The sequence below is a fragment of the Seriola dumerili genome, unplaced genomic scaffold (assembly GCF_002260705.1).
Source record: "Seriola dumerili isolate Sdu_G_001 unplaced genomic scaffold, Sdu_1.0 BDQW01000056.1, whole genome shotgun sequence".
Taxonomy (NCBI): domain Eukaryota; kingdom Metazoa; phylum Chordata; class Actinopteri; order Carangiformes; family Carangidae; genus Seriola; species Seriola dumerili.
In genome coordinates this window covers 107,933-125,171 of record NW_019174311.1, presented here as the reverse complement: position 1 = coordinate 125,171, position 17,239 = coordinate 107,933, and the positions used below count along the sequence as shown (strand labels likewise).

The 17,239-nt window shown below is 42.7% G+C and overlaps 1 protein-coding gene across 1 annotated transcript in view; it reads right to left on the bottom strand.

The window, feature by feature from the left end:
• LOC111219086 (anoctamin-1-like) overlaps window positions 1–17,239 on the bottom strand; it is a 159,564-nt gene that overhangs the window by 111,390 nt on the left and 30,935 nt on the right. The window contains exon 4 of the mRNA XM_022741674.1: window positions 984–1,135. Within this exon, the coding sequence (XP_022597395.1) occupies window positions 984–1,135 (152 nt within the window). The remainder of the gene's footprint in view (window positions 1–983; window positions 1,136–17,239) is intronic.

Sequence of the window (17,239 nt, the reverse complement as noted above, 5' to 3'; positions counted from 1 at the left end):
GAAAAAAAACAGTATGAACAGTTCAGGAGCACAAATGCACAAATGAATGACTGTATGTTCAATGGAAAACAACAATGGAAAGCTCAGCTGTACCCCCTGCCATGATGTGAGGGATCTTGGCATCCTCTGGGTCAATTTTGTTACCCAGTGGGCTGAGGGACAGATAGCCCCATTTGGTAACTCAAAGGTTTCCCAGCTTGTATCACTGCACAAAAAAGCCCATGAGCACAGAAACTCCACAGCACATAATGAAGCAATTAGGATTCTCCAGACAGCAAAGAAAGATATACTTCTGAACATGAACGCAACCAGTCTGGAGTGTGCATTTGAGACCACTTCTAGGGTATTCAGGACAGCATATTATGTGGTCAAAAACAACAAGCCTTTCACAGACTTTGAGCGACTGATTGATCTGCAGCAAGCTAATTCTGCTGATTTAGATTGTGTTTTGCACAGCAAAAATGTCAGTGTTCACAGATGGGTACCAGCTGGATCTAGTCACTTAACAATGAAGGCCTGATTGATGGGGTGCTGTTGAGAGGGTCATGGTTCTAGCAGGCGATACATTCTCAAATTCTGTTAGAGTGCCCATTGGGTTTTTGGTCACCTCCCTGACCAAGGCCCCTCTTGCTCAGTTACTGACTTTGGCCATACAGCCAACTCCAGGAAGAGTCCTGATGGTTCCAAGCCCTGTGCTTCTGGGACAAAGCTTTAGAAATGGTTTTATACACTCACTCTGATCTCTGCCTCACCACTATTTTATCACAGAGGTCTTCAGCGAGTTCCTAGGATTTGCAGAATCCTGGTTTTGTTTTCTGGGTTAATTCAAAACAGATTTTCCCATAAAAAAAACCCTGGTCACTGAGAGCCTCCCTTAAGAAACAACCCTCTTGCAACACTCTATGTCTATTTCATTTCACCACTTGACAATCATGTTACCACCTTTTTTTCATCTAAGTGTAAAAGGTAAAAGGTGTACTTACAAGTGTTCTTTTTCCCTGGAGAAAGTGTGTGACAGATGTTTGATGTTCTTTGGTTGATGTTCCTCAACATGAGGGTGAAGAGGCTCCAGAACTTTACTGACCAGAGAACTGATCTTCCCCACAACACCGCTCGACTTCTTCACTTCATACACCTAGGAATCCCCACAGAACACACACACACTTAAATCAAGATTACTGTATATATTCACCATCCAGTTTATTAGGAACATCTGTACACCTGCCTACTCATGCAATTATCCAATTAGCCAATCATGTGGCAGAAGTTCAGTACATAAAATCATGCTGATACAGGTGAAGAGCTTTAGTTAATGTTCACATAAAACATCAGAAAGGGGGAAAATGTGATCTCAGTGACTATGACTGTGACATGATTGTTGGTGTCATTGTTGGTTGGAGTGTTTCCCAAACTGCTGATCTCCTGAGAACAGCAGCAGAAGACCACATCAGGTTCCACTTCCTGTCACCAAGAACAGAAACCTGAGGCTGCAGTGGTTGAAGACAGGAAATACATTGCCTGGACTGATGGATCTGGATTTCTGCTGAGGCAGCAGAGGGTAGGCTTAGAATCTTGTTAACCGGTTCTGATGGACTCCAAAATCAAATGCAAGTGTCAATGTGGGTACTGCTTAGGAGCGTAGGCCATGGTCCAATGAAGTCCTGTTCCTATTGGTTTGGTGCTATTTCATCATTCACAAGTGCTGCTGTGGGGCTCTAGTTACTAGGACTACTGCACTACCTCCTGCCTCAGCTAGGTTGGCAGGTTTGTTATGACTTTATGCAATGTAGTAGTTCAGCAGGGTGAGAGTTAAAGCGTGAGAATGAATACCTTCCTGCAATGTATCCAATCAGGTAAAATAGTAATATTAACATAGTAACTTCTTATTATCAGTGAAGTCAGTATATGTTAAAGAGGTCCCTTCTCAGTATCACTATACCAAGGTATTTATGCCCCTCGTTCTAGGCTTACCCACTGCTACAGTGGCTGCAGTGGCTGCTTCCCTGACTACTTTTCTTTGGAGGGGCATAGAGAAGAGTTAGAAAGCATGACAGCTCAATGTGTCCGATATTCTCAATAACATGACAAGATGGTGGTTTCTTAAACTGATGCCAATGTTTCTTCATTCATCAGCAAGATATCAATTATAATATTATACCTTTTTCCTTCCTTTTCTTTTCTGTATCCTATTTTGACTTTTTGTTAATGACATGATCATGTCAAAGTTCACGTCCTAAAGTCTTCCTCATCAGTATCCACACATTTACTGCCTTTGGAGACAAAGTACTTCTGTCCACCCAACTACAGGAGTGGAATAAACCATTAACAGAGTTATGAAGTAAAGTATGCTTTTTCTCTAAAAGTCTAATTGAGTAAGAGTAAAAGTACAATTAACTCAATAAAGTTACTTAGTACATGTAATGGAGAAGATCCCACCTCTGATCATTTTACAAAAAACAACAAACAAAAAACAACATTTAACATAATAGAAAAGGGAGGAAAAACATTTCTTGTTTGTGACTGGTGTACATACCTGGCCTGGCATCAGTCACAAGCCATTAAAGAAGTTAATTGTAAGGACATGCAGAGTTATAGACCAAAAATTGACACTTCCCACCATCAAAGTATCAAATTGATAGGAAACAGAGACAAAGGACCCTTCTCTCACAAACAACCATGCTTTTCTCTGAGCTCTGACTCATGAACTGGACACCATAAATGTTGGATCTTCGGTTGTCTATCAATTTATTGGCTGTCATGAATTAAGAAAATATTAATATTAAAAATATTAATATTAAATAATAACTTTAAAATGAATTAAAGTCCTTGGGGGCACCAGCCTAAACTAATAGGCAAAATATCCAATATTGTTTCAGTCTAAAATTATTACTATTAATCTGGAACTCTGATAATTACCTTAATAACTATAACCAAATAACCATATCAACAGTAAATTAAGATGAAGGATTGGAATTCTACTAAGTAGAGGTTGGCAATATTCACGCTTGTGCAACATTAAACACACCGGTGGTTATACTTAAAGACATTTATTTACAATGGACAAAGTAAAAACATAATGTCTAATCTAGTATATACAGGTGTGTGTGTATGTGTGTGTGTGTGTGTGTGTATGTGTAATGGGGGTGTGTCTGTGGGGACAAAGGCAAGATGGCTGATTCAAAGTAGTCACTGTGACCATATGACCTGCACAAAGAAGACTATACAGATGGCGGTAAACAAAGAAACTACTCAAAATGGCCGCTGAGACCACCTAGTGTGTGAGTTTCTTTGTTAGCCTAGCTAATGTTATCTAAAGGTACCAGGTTAGAGGGAGAAGGTTAGCTGCATGCAGGTTCTATAACTGAGACATACTACAGGTATGTGTTTAAACATACAAGTACCCGATTAACTGTATGACTGACCACAACCTAAGAAAACATTTCAACAACAAGACATTAATCAACATGTACATTAACAAAGTTAAGACTTCTGCTGCTTAGCTGTGCTATGCTGTGCTAGGAGAGGTTAGGCCCACTCAGTTAACGTAACCCAGTCCTTGGAACAAAAGAAAGAGGTCCTTTCCAGTGTTGTTGTTCGGTCCGGTGAGTTGGGTGCCTTCCTGGTGTAGCAAAGTCCTGTCTGGCTGTGTTGCTTCTGCTGTTATCTCCTTTGTTCTCCTCACAGAGTTAGCTGTTCCATGCTAACTCTGCTGTGACTCCTGTTGCTTGGAAAATCAGCTGGCTGGCTTTGTGTTGTAGCTGCTGATTCTGAAGAGAAATTGGTTTACTCTCAGTTAATCCGAAGCAGGACGCTGCTGTTGAGGAAAAGAGTGTTTGCAGGCTGCTGTGAGCAGGCCAGTGAGAGAGCTAGTTTCTCAGGTAGCAGGGCTGACCTGGGCTGGGGCCTTGTTGCCCTTTGAAGAGCCGAGAGGGGAGAGCAGGAGCTGCTTTACTGAGCAAGCCGAGAAGAGAAGAGAGGGAGAAGAGAGAGCAAAGACGGAGATCTGGTTTTGTTTGGTGACACCCTGGGGGGTGACATGTCACACACTTACCAACACTGACTGGTAAGTGAGGTCCTGGGGGGGAGGGTCATCCCCAGGTGTGAACAGTGAGGAACTGTGGGGAGGTGAGTTCCTTTGTCTGTGGAGCATTTAAGGTAAACACAAGAAACTTGTGCTACAGAAAATGGACCAGACTCAGTGAATAGCTCCCTAAGTTTAACATCCTAAGTCCTATGATAAGTATTAATTTGGCTATACAGACTAATGAGCAGTGATAACTAACATGTCTTTGGGGTCATCAGGTGGGAACCTCCTTTCACTAGTGTTTCGTCTAGTTGGTCCCACGACACCTCCAGGAGGCTAGACAGTGATCACTGGCGTCCCAGAGTCACTCCCCTAATGCCAGCCATCACTGCTCCTCACACGACAACTATTTTCTCCTTTATCTTGCCTATGCTACCACAAACAACATCATCAACTTGGACAAAACACACTAGCAGATTCAGCAAACAAACTCCCCTAACCAGTTGGAGAAAGTGGCGGCCATTTTGAATGAGGGAGGTAGAGTCAAGGAGAGATGCCTTTTTGAGCTAAACTCTCCCCCGCCGGATTAGGCTGTGCTCTACCTCCCCCTACTCCCCCACTCTCCAAGACAATTAGGGAGGTAGAGTCAGGGAGAGGTGCCTTTTTGGGCTAGCTTTCCCCCGCCAGATTAGGCTGTGCTCTACCCCCCCACACCAATAGCAACTGTGACAGACTCTACTTCCTTGAACAGTACACCAAAGGACGTGCAAAAGAGCTGGTGAGGAGCTGTCAGTACATTGATTCAGACAGAGGATATGTGAAGGCGAAGGCTTTATTGAAAGAGCACTATGGCAATGAGCAAAGGGTGGCAGCAGCATACATGGAGAGAGCTTTGTTATGGCCCACTATTAAAACAGATGATGTGAGCGCCCTCCAGGAGTATAGCCTCTTTCTCCTTCTGCTTTCCTGCTCGAAGTGTGGCCAAAAACACCCAACTGTGCTCCATAAGGACAGTGTGGCAACTGTAGAACCTGCTAGAGAGAGGCGTCCAAGTTACGGTGGACGGCACCTTGGTTTCCAGTAGGCTTACAGGGGCTGGTGAGATGGATTGTAAGCTTCCTATTGTGCCAATCCAAGTAAAGACGAAGAAGGGCAATAGAATCATTCTAACATATGCTTTTCTGGACCAGGGAAGTACTGCAGTGTTTTGTACTGAGAGTCTGATGCAGAAACTCAATTTGTCTGGGAAGAGAGCCAACATTCTTCTCAAGACCATGGGGCAGGAGAAGGTGGTCAGCAGCTACATCGTGCCAGAGCTGGAGGTGGCAGCATTAGAAGATGATAGCTTCATAGAGTTGCCAAAGGCTTACACTCAGTTGTCAATGCCAGTCCACAAATCAAATATACCCGCAAATAAGGATCTGACAAGGTGGCCATACTTAAGGCATATCTCCTTACCACAGATTAAGGCTGGAATTGAGCTATTAATAGGAATAAATGTCCCAAAAGCCATGGAACCACTGGAAGTCATCCGTAGTGAGAATAATGGACCCTACGCCATAAGGACGGTGCTGGGTTGGACAGTTAACGGACCACTGACAGGAAACAGTGGAGAGGCCGATTACTGTGAGCAGCCAGTAACTGTGAATCGTGTGTCCATTGTAAATTTGGATGAACTGTGGCAACAGCAATTCAAGATGCATTTTCCAGAATCTGCTGTGGAGGAACAAGTGGGTCTGTCCAGAGAAGACCTGAGGTTCATGGACATGGTCACAAAGTCAGCCAAACATGTCGATGGGCACTATCAGGTGGCCCTACATTTGAAAAATTCAAATGTCAGCATGCCAAATAACAGGAAAGTAGTGGAACAGCGTCAAAACCATCTGAAGAGGAGGCTCCAGAGGGATCCAGCGTTTCACAGGGAGTATAACACCTTCCTCAATGATGAAGTAAAGGCTATGCTGAAAAGGTTCCTGATGCAGAGCTAGAAAGAAGAGATGGCAGGGTCTGGTACATACCACACCATGGTGTCCACCACCCGACAAAGGGAAAACTCAGAGTTGTGTTTGATTGTGGTGCCAGTTACAAAGGACAATCCCTGAATGAAGAGCTGTTGCAAGGGCCCGAACAAGCTCACTGATTGGAGTTGTGACCAGGTTCAGGAGGGAACCTGTGGTCATCATGGCTGATATAGAAGCTATGTTTCACCAAGTGCAAGTGCCCCCAGATGATGTCGACCTGCTGCGTTCCTCTGGTGGCCACAAGGAGACCTGAGCCAAGCACCATGTGAGTACAGGATGAAGGTACACCTTTTTGGAGCAACATCATCCCCTAGCTGCGCCAACTTTGCACTCCGGAAATGTGCAGAGGATTTTGGACATGAACATAAGGAGGAGACAGTGGATAAGCTGCACTGTTTGTATGTGGATGACTGTTTGGTGTCAGTTGCAACAGAGGAGGAAGCGCTGACCCTCTGTCATGACCTCATATCTCTGTGCACTAAAGGAGGATTCTGTTTGAGCAAGTGGCACAGTAATAGATCTGAAGTTCTTAAGGCCATCCCAGAGTCCCGCAGAGCTAAAGGCGTGAGGCAGTTGGACTTGGGCTGGGAGTTTGTGTCCATTGAAAGAGTGCTGGGTGTAGAGTAGTGTATCACATCAGACATCTTTAAATTCAAGTTGGTGTGTAAGGACAGACCACTCAACCGCAGAGGCATCCTGTCGACAGTGAGTTCTATTTATGACCCTCTGGGCATGTTAAGTCCCCTTGTTCTCACAGCAAAAAGGATGTTGAGGGATTTGTGCAGAAGAGGAGTGGGTTGGGATGACCCCATACCATAGAATGTCTCCAAAGAGTGGCTGAAGTGGATGCAAGGGCTCCACTTACTGGACAACTTTGAGCTGCCCAGATGTTTAAAACCTCTGGAGTTTGGAGATGTTGTTAGTTTCCCAACTACACCATTTCTGCGATGCTTGTGAGGAAGGCTATGGTACAGTCACTTACCTGCTGTTGCAGAATGAGCACCTCCAAATGCACAGTGCTTTTATCATGGGAAATGCTCGTGTGGCCCCACTGAAGACAGTTACAATTCCAAGAATGGAACTGATTGCTGCAACAATGGCCAGCCACATGGATTGCCTGTGGAAGAAAGAGCTACACATGAGTCTTCAGGAATCTGTGTTTTGGACTGACAGTGTTTCTGTGTTGAAATATATCAACAATGAAAGCTCCAGATTCAAGGTGTTTGTTGCCAATCGTGTTTCAGAGATACTGAAATCATCTCACCCTGCTCAGTGGAGGTACGTGGATACATCTTCAAATCCAGCAGACGCAGCATCTAGGGGGGTCAGAGTGGAGGCATTTCTGAAGGACAGACTCTGGTTAATGGGACCTCAGTTTCTTTGCCAACCTGTATCAGAATGGCCTGTGAATCCTGAGCCTGTGAGCCATCTCTCCAACGACGATCCAGAGGTGAAGAAATGTGCTGTTGTCAATGCTGTACAAGCTGGAGAGGATCCCACTACTCACCTGATCCATCATTATTCTTCATGGGTCAGACTAAAGAAAGCTGTGGCATGGTGGCTGAAATACAAGGAATGGTTGTTATCCTGTATCAGGAAGAGAAAGGAGCTAACAGCCAATCAGAGTGAACAGAGCAGGAAGCAGCAAAGAAGTGAGAATCAGGAACGGTGCATGTTTAAAGGCGCAGCTGTCCTGGGAACTCTTACCATGGAGGACATGGACAAGGCTGAGCTGACCATAATTCAGTTTTGCCAGAGGAGAAAGTTTTTGGAGGAGCTTTCGTGTCTGGAAAAGGGGAAAAATGTCAAGAAAGGTAGTCACCTGTATAAGTTGTGTCCAAAGCTGGAGGATGGAGTCCTGCGTGTGGGAGGACAGCTCAGTAAAGCAGCACTGCCTTTGGAGTCTAAGCATCCTGTCATTCTGTCAAAAGACCTTCATATTTCTACCCTGCTGCTGAGAAATATACATCAAGAGGTAGGACACAGTGGTCGTAACCATATGTTGTCCAAGCTCAGGGAGAAATACTGGATGACAGGAGCAAGCACTGCCATTAGGAGGGTTCTGTCCAAGTGCACCATCTGCAGAAGACTTAATGGCACTCCAGTTTACCAGCAGATGGCAGATTTGCCCACAGAACGACTCAGGCCTGATGAACCTCCTTTCACCTGTGTGGGGGTTGACTATTTTGGACCCATTGAAGTGAGGAGTAGGAGGAGTATGGTGAAAAGGTATGGTGTCTTGTTTACCTGTCTTGTATTGAGAGCTATTCACATTGAGGTGGCACCTGCTCTGGACACCGACTCCTTTATAAATGCCCTAAGGCGTTTTATCTCCAGAAGAGGACAGGTCCGCAAGTTGCGTTATGATAATGGGACAAATTTTGTGGGAGCAGAGCGTGAGCTAAAGACAGCAATTGCTCAATGGAACCAGGCACAGATCCATGATGTGTTACTTCAAAAGGGCATCAAGTGGACGTTCAACCCCCCTGCTGGATACATCATGGAGGAGCATGGGAAAGGCTGATCAGATCGGTGAGGAAAGTCTTGAACTCCACTCTCAAGGTACAACGATTGGATGAGGAAGGACTCCACACAGTTCTCTGTGAAGTGGAGGCCATTATTAACAGCAGGCCCATCACCAAGGCTTCCACGGATCCTAACGACCTGGAAGCGCTGACACCGAACCATCTGTTACTGCTTAAAAACCAGCCTTCATTACCACCTGGGGAGTTCCAAGCAGCAGACCTGTATGCACAGAGAAGATGGAGACAAGTCCAGTACATATCTGACCTTTTCTGGAAGCGCTGGACAAAGGAGTACCTGCCTCTGTTACAGGAATGACAGAGATGGACTGGGGTGCAGAGAAACCTTGTCATAGGAGATCTAGTTTTGCTTATGGACAGTACTGCACCTCATAATTCTTGGATTATGGGACGTGTCTTGCAAACCTTTCCAGATCGCAAGGGGTTTGTGCGTCAAATCCGGATTAAGACAAAAACCAGTTGCTTGGACAGACCTATATCCAAGGTGTGTTTGTTGCTAGAGAAAGAGGAGGCAGCATGAGGACGTTGCTGACCTCTACAGGGACTTTGTGTTATTAGATCTGAGCTGGACTTTTCACTAATCGGTCATAGAGATGACCAGAAGAAGGAATATTCTGTGTAATGGTTTATTCATGGACTTAAGCAGTTTAGACATTCTTTATTGCATTTTGAAATTGATATGATTTATTATGTCTCCCCTATTGTGTTTGAAATGTGAATTATCATGTGAGACCTAATAATTAGGGGCTGGTGTATAGGAGACATAGGTAGACGAGGAGGAGCACAGTGTGCGTGGGTGTGTGTGTGAGAGGCAGAGGGAGTGGTTCAGGTGGGAGTAGGTGTGTGTATAAAGGTGTGTACTTACCAGGTGATCAGATGAGAGAGAGAGTTGGGGTTGGGTAGTAGCCATAATTTTTGTTGAACGCTAAACTCTACCCACTTATCCATTAATCTCACTTTTGTATCTGTTTAATCTGCCAGTATCATTTTTTCATACATCCATCCTTGCTGCGCTGTGACAGCTCTGTACTCTTTTACGCAATAAATGCAACAAAGGTATCTCTGGATCTCATCGTATCTTTCATCATACCCTCCTGGCGCGTCACAAAACTATGAACCTGAGGACCCAACCTCATACTCTCAGCGGCTCATAGGATTATAGCCGCTACACACACACACACACACACACACACACACACACACACACACACACACACACACACACCACCCTCCCTTCCTCTGTCCCTGTCCAGATAAGAGTCATAAACTACAACGAACATTCCAATCCTGAGTAGTGACCAGCAGAACACTCTTCACAGACACAGATCTGAGGAAGAATATATAATTAAATATCTAACTGTTCTGTAACTCATGAGATGTTTCTATGTACTAGGTCAATCCTAAACTTCTATTCTAGAGAACAGTAGAAATGTAACATGTAGACTTTAAGACAATGTCTTTCATGTGACCATACTGTCAGTATCCTTCACACAAGGTAACACACACTACATGACATCCAGAATGTCCATATTATTACTATTATAGTCAAAGAACTGCTGTGTCCACATCTATAGACTATTAGCTTTAGGAAATGTGTATTATGTTGTTTGATAAAGTAACCACTTTTATTATGATTAATTTCAGGTTTTGAAGGATGTCATCCACACTTATAATATATTCCTGTCTGCCATTATTAGGCCAGGATGTGCGAGTTTATAGATAAACACTAGAATGAAACAATTCCAAAGTTCTGTGAAAAATTACTCTCTTCTCCAAGTTGAAACACAGCAGAAGACGGGTGACGCCCCTGAAACGTGTGCCAGCCCCCAGCGGATAAAACAGTTGTGATCAATTCACACATTGCTCTAAGCTTTTGTAGCTCTGTAGCTCTGTAGCTCTTAGTTCTAAGCTCCTAGCCACAAACTCATGGCTCTTAGCCACAGGCTTTCAGCCACAGCTCGTAGCCATTTTGCACTTTATTGTTTTCTTCCGTGTCCTTTATTCTTTCTTTGCCACATGCTCCAAGTAACATTCTTTTAGTCTACACACCGGTCTCTTATTTTTATAAGCCAAGTCAAGACCAACTGAACCAAAACAATAGAAGTGCCTCAGAGTAATTTTTGTAACTTTTAATTAGTATCACGTTTTCATTTTTGAAGCTTTTGACCGTTTTAGAGTCATCTGGTCAACGCCAGTCTTCTCTAAAGTTATCCAGCCAAAGTTAGGGGCATTAGAGTTTATTTTGCATCAACCCGCAAGAGAAGCCGGCAGATACACATCTGGTCACGACCACCTGCAGAGAAGCCTACCAGAAATCAAGAGTGCCTGAGACATAAGTCTCCTGGCAAACTCCACAAGAGCGTACTGCTGAGACACCGCAGAATCTGTCACCGTGATAACGGGACACAGCCTCTAGGAGAATCCACCTAGATCCTGCGTCTCCAGGGTTACCACGGCAACCACAGCGGGGTTCCAGCCAAGGGTCTCCAGCTACAGCGCAACTCACAGTAGGCCAGTCTTAACCTTCTGCTCATGACTATATTCAGTATTAGACATCATCCTGCAACTTGTCTCCAAGGAGTTAATCAGTTCCTGGAAAGAAATGGAATCAAACCCACTGCATCAAAAGGGGCAGAATCAGTGTAAATGCTGAAACAAGCTCTGATGAAATATGTGTTGGAAGCTGATGGTAAAGCCAGTACACCCAACACACTGACTGGTTGGACCCCAGCCAAGTCGAATGCAAGATTCAAATCTGTTTTAGTCTGCTAAAGCTTGAGCTTGCTAAAAGGATTGTAGAAAAGCAAGCCACACAGACATGACATGACAAGAAAAACTGCCAGTTTTCACCAGTTACAGGGAACATGCCTACAGCAACAATGCAATTTGGTGTTCCCAAATGAGCCAAACATCATCAAGGCTGTACCAACTGAAAAAGCTGGTGAGGTTCCATCCGCACCTGTAGTGGACACAGACTGTGAATGAAAATGGACGTAGCCTCCATGACGTCACCCATAGATTTCTGAAGAGTAGTTCAGAGTGGGCGTTTCCGTCGTCACCATCTTCCCAGTACCAAAAATGGGCAAAATGGGCAAAATTGGGTGTGTGCTTAGCCAAGATTACGTTTCGTGCACTCTCAAAGCAGTATGCACTGATTGGTTCATAACTTTAAGCCTTAAAATAAATGCAATAAAATGTAAACAGGTGAATTATATAAAAATTCACCCTCCGTACAGTTGTCATCAAGCAGTAAATTAGCTATAGAGACCAAAACTCTTTTTTGTACCTGGCTGTAAACATGTTTATTTCTGCTGTAAAGTCGGACATTTTAAAATGGGGGTCTATGGGGATTGACTCACTTTTGGAGCCACCCTAAGGCGGCCATTTGATGAAGTGCAGTTTTTGGTACTTCAGTATTGGCTTTATTTCTTAGCCTCGGAGGTTTGCAGCTCAGTAGTAAACTGAAGTTCACCTGTGTAATGCAGATACCCAGAATTGTTGTGAGTACTATCACAGAAGCTGAGTCTATTAGACACAGTATATTGTTCATTGAAATGACAGGGCCAGAGTATATTTCATTTTCTTTTATGAAAAGCTATAAAGACAGTGTATAATAGTGTGGTCTTTGCCAACAACTTTCAAATGCAGATTCATAATATGTTGCATTATGGTTGGCCAGTGAATAAGTCTATGGCTAGCCTTGCAGCACAATGTGTAACTGAGTGAGAAAACCTCCTCACTAAACATATGTATTGAGTTCAGTCTGCTTGTTGTAGATCCTGTCCAGTGTTTCACACCAATACTTCCTATTAAAAAGCCAGACACACCTGAATACATATTTGTACAAAACCTATGAGCTTTTTCCAAATCATTCCAACTGTAATACCTGCCAACTCTAGCCCCTATACTGTAATTGACCTTTGCAGTGGATCCGTTTCTGTTTTGTTACATAAAGACAATAAATATTTGATTACATTTTTGATGGACAGCTATACACATTTACAAGATTACTGCAAAGGTACACTGAGTCACCTACACACTCTCCCCTCTGCATCTGCTTGTGAGATTGACACAGTGGTCCTTCTTTGAAATAAGAAATAAAGCATAAGCATAAGTTCTCAAACTGGCCAGAACATTAATTTGCTGTCTTTGCCTTTATAGTAAACCAGCTGATTAAAGTTATAATCTGTAATTTTCCACATTAAAATGTCTAAAAACAACTAGACCTTTATGTTGTTGAGTTGTGTTCTTACATTATCCAAAATGTTTCCATCAATTCTCAAACCAGAGAAATCTGTGATTTTAATCATGGTTAACGCTCCGTTTCATTTGTCAGCTGTGAATGACATAAAAACCTTTATGATCATGTGTCAGTGTTGTATCTGTCTGACAGAAGCTCAACATTTACTTTTCTCTAATTTTTTACACCTTGGTGGTTTTCAGCTCTATATTTTAACCAGATGAAGGATCTTAGTCATCGGACATCTGGATATCAGAAAAAAGCTGAGTAAATGTCAGACAGCTCAGCTCCCAGCCACTGGAGATGCTCTGTGACTGCCAAAGAGCGTCAGTGAATCTCTGACTTTAAATGTGAAACTGCTTTATTCAGTGTTTTTAATGGTTATAATCACTGGGTCTGTTTGATTTCCCGAACTACTGAACTGAAGGAATCCAAACTGGGAGAAGCTTATGGTAACGGTGGTAAAGATAACTCTCATGATTCCGTTATTTCATGACGGTAGAGGTTACAGACTGCATTTAAAGCCAGGTGTGAGTTAGGCAGGTCTGAACTGTTGAAGTGTGGATTTATGAGGCATGTTAGAGTAAAAGTAAAACTTTACAGTGTTGGGCAAAGTCACTGGACTGTACAAGCAACACTGGAAAGGACCTCTTTTTCCATGAACTGGGCCTAACCTAACCTAGCATAGCACAGCTAAGCACAGGACTGTTTAACCTAAGGGTAGGTGAGCTGATGATCATATATCGTTGACAATCTTACTTTAGCATGTGGTCTGTTTTTCAGATGCATTGTACAGATCACGTCATTAAAGGTTTCTATATTTGGATATTTAATTTCAAAAGTTCAGCCTCTGTTAATCAGCCCATGTTAACTGGTAAACAACTAGCCCACTAACTACAGCTGGAGACAGCAGTCTGCTCTGCAGCCTTGGTTAGTAGGTCCACATGAACCAGTTGTCCACCTGAGCAGAACAAGAATCCACAACAAGGACCACAGGAACCCCGTTACACACACACACACACACACACACACACACACACACACACACACACACACACACACACAGACACACACACACACCTATATGCACTCACTAGATTAGACATTGTGTGTTTTTACCTTTGATACCTTGTAAGTAAATGTCTCTGAGTACCTGCTGGTATGTTTAATGTTGCACAAAGGTGAATATTGCCAACCTCTACTCAATCCTTCAACTTTTACTAACTATTGTCAACTGGGTAGGGCCATGCATCATCATAAGGGCTGGAGAAATTCCAGAGAGTCATCAATTTCGGAAATAAAAGGTAATTGATCGCCTTCTATTTCCTGTTACAACTAAATGAAGTGAGTCACAATTAATCAGTTACAACACATTATTAGCAGAAGAACAATCATCTTACAATGAAGCCAGGGAGAGTGGTAATGTAAGAAAACATTTGTCCTTAGTTCTGCAGAAAAGCTGCATCTCTTTTACCGACTGTAGACAGCAAACACATTAGTGTGCCTGCCATTTTTTGTTGATAGTTTTTCACTATTGCAAAAACACAGTTCCTGAAACTAAGGCCCAGTTTGTCAAAGCTCCACACACACAAACCAAAACCATATACACAAAATACAAAATATCTTACATCTCTCGCAAAAGCAAACACTACATCGAAAACTATATAAACTCTTCTGAAAACAATACTTTAGCTTCCAAATTTTACACACAAACACCAAATACATAGATCTTTCCACTGCCAACTGCACACAACTATGCTAAATCTAAAACATTTTTCACATTTCTACTTTTCTCATGATATATGCTAATTATAAATAACACTATTATGTTTTTTGATATTTCTCATTTGTAGCATGCTGTTAATATGAACACAAACGCAATGGGGAAACAAAATCTTTTTATTCTCAATAGTGAACTGAAGATGACATGAACATACTGTACTGTAAAATACAGTAGGCATATACAGTATTACAGATACTGTCTGTGTAAGTGGCAGTGTGTAGCAAAACATTTTGCTCCTTGTGTGTCGAGTTTCAAAATCTGTGTATTATTCTTAACAATCATAAAAAATGTAAACTACATCATGGGTCAGTGGGTCACAGTGCCAATGTAAAAACTAGGTCCGCAGATGGAGATCAGACAGGAAGTTGATAATTGGAGGGTAAAGCCTTAGTTTAATTCCAACACTGAATCCATATAATCCAGCTGTAGCGACTACTTTTCCTAAAGGCTGCTGAGAGACTTAGTAGGCTCCTGTCTGTAACATGTCAAAATCATACAGAAATCCAGATGATGTTTACCAAAGGTTTATTGAATGAAAAAACTCAAAAAGGACTGACAAGCAGCTATTCCACAAAAATATAAAAACCTGTTGTGATCCGACTGTGAGAATAAAGTGATGATAATACGATGGTGATGATGATGACTATGGTGACGGTCAACAGAAAATATCGGAGCCCTACCAACTCCCTTTGTCTAAATCTCCAGCCGCCACCCAAGTGAACAGGTAAAATAAGGGGAAACCACACCCATGTGTCAATCTACAGAAGTGACGCAATACATGCAGCCCAAGCAATTATAAACATAAGCAAAAACATATTTTGGCCCCTAATTATTATGTCTCAAACAATAATAATTACATAATTATAAAGGATAATCACACACAAGTATAATCCAACATTATGGAGAGTCTATTTTGTAGATCCTCTTTCTTCATAATGTCGCCAGACGTTAGTGAGCACACAGTCTTGAGAAAGAGTGATCTTTACCATCACTGAATCTGAAGTAAAGTCTGTGGTCCGTGCACTGTAGTGTGTGCAAGGGGCAAGGGGCAAAGTCCAAAAAACAACTAAATAAAGTCAGTTTAGGCATGTCAAAGTTCCTCTACCTCCAGTAGAAGGCAGACTTTGTTGATCAGCCTGTTTAGAAAGCCGGTCTTGGTCTTTATCTGAACATGATGAACAAGTCCCTTTTTGTCCAGAATGGTCTCAGCAATCTTTTCAATTATCCAGGAGTTCCGAGGCACTGAATCATCCACAATGATCACAATGTCTCCTGATGTAAAGTTGCGTCTGCGATATTAGACCATTTCTGTCATTCCTGCAGTTGTGGAAGATATTTTTTAATCCATCTTTTCCAAAGCAGATCCGACATATATTGACTTTGTCTCCACCTGCGGCGAGCATATATGTCTTCTTTCTCAAACTGTCATGGTGGAAGTGAAGGCATCCTTTTAAGAAGCAGAAGGTGGTTTGGGGTGAGTGCTTCAAAGTCATTTGGGTCTGTAGAAGCCTTGATGATAGGACAACTATTTAGGATTGTCTAAAACTATGTGAAGACCCTCCTCATCAAGACTTTGCACATTTAAGAACCTTTCGCACTGATTTAATTAATCTTTCCGATACACCTCCATGGTGTGAGCCAGCAGGGGGATTGAAGATCCAGTTGATTCCCTTTTGAAGCAGTGTGTTATGAATCTGACCTAGATTCCAGCTTTCAATTGCTTCCTTCAACTCACGCTGAGCTCCCATAAAATTGGTGTTATTGTCAGGCCGTAGTTCTTTCGCTTGACCCCATCTGGCTATAAAGTGCTGAGGGGCGTTGATGAAAAGAGTCTGTGTCAAGCGATGATGCCACTTCGATGTGAACAGCTCTTAGAGCTAAGCATATAAAAATGACACCATAGCGCTTCACAATACTCCTTCCATGCTTCACTCCGAAGGGTCCAAAATAATCCACTCCAACATATGTAAATGGAGGTTCATCAGGAGAGACTCTATCCAGGGGCAAGTCTGCCATCTGCTGTTGTCCAGGGGTAGCATTTATGCGCCCACAAACAACACATTTTGACACTATTTTTCTGATCAACACAGTGGCGCCAGGAATCCAGGATTTTTGGCATAGTCTGGATAACATATGGTTGCAACCACCATGACCCACCTCTTCATGAACATGTCGAAGAATTCGATCAGAAATGTGAAAATCTTTAGCCAGTATGACAGGGTGTTTCATCTCTTCTGGCATTGCTGCTCTGCTAAGTCGTCCTCCAACTCTTAACACATCATTTTCCAGGATGGGGTTGAGTATATGAATGTGGCTAGTCCGTTTAACATTCATTCCTTTCCTTAGACTTGAGATTTCATCTGTAAATCTTTTTTTCTGAAAAAAGCAGATTATCTCCATTTCAGCAGCAGCCAGTTCTTACACTGTGAGATGAGGGTTTTCCTGAGTTTTGAGATTTCCAGTCTCCTTTTTTTGCAGGTGTCTCTGATGGATGTTATTTGGATGAAGTTGAGCAAGAACACCACTTGCTTGTTTCCTCTTTCTGCTAAGATCCAGAAGCAGTCTTTTCATTCCGAGCATCCATGCTACAGCCCTTTTCAAATAAGTCCAGGATGAGAAGTGATGGAT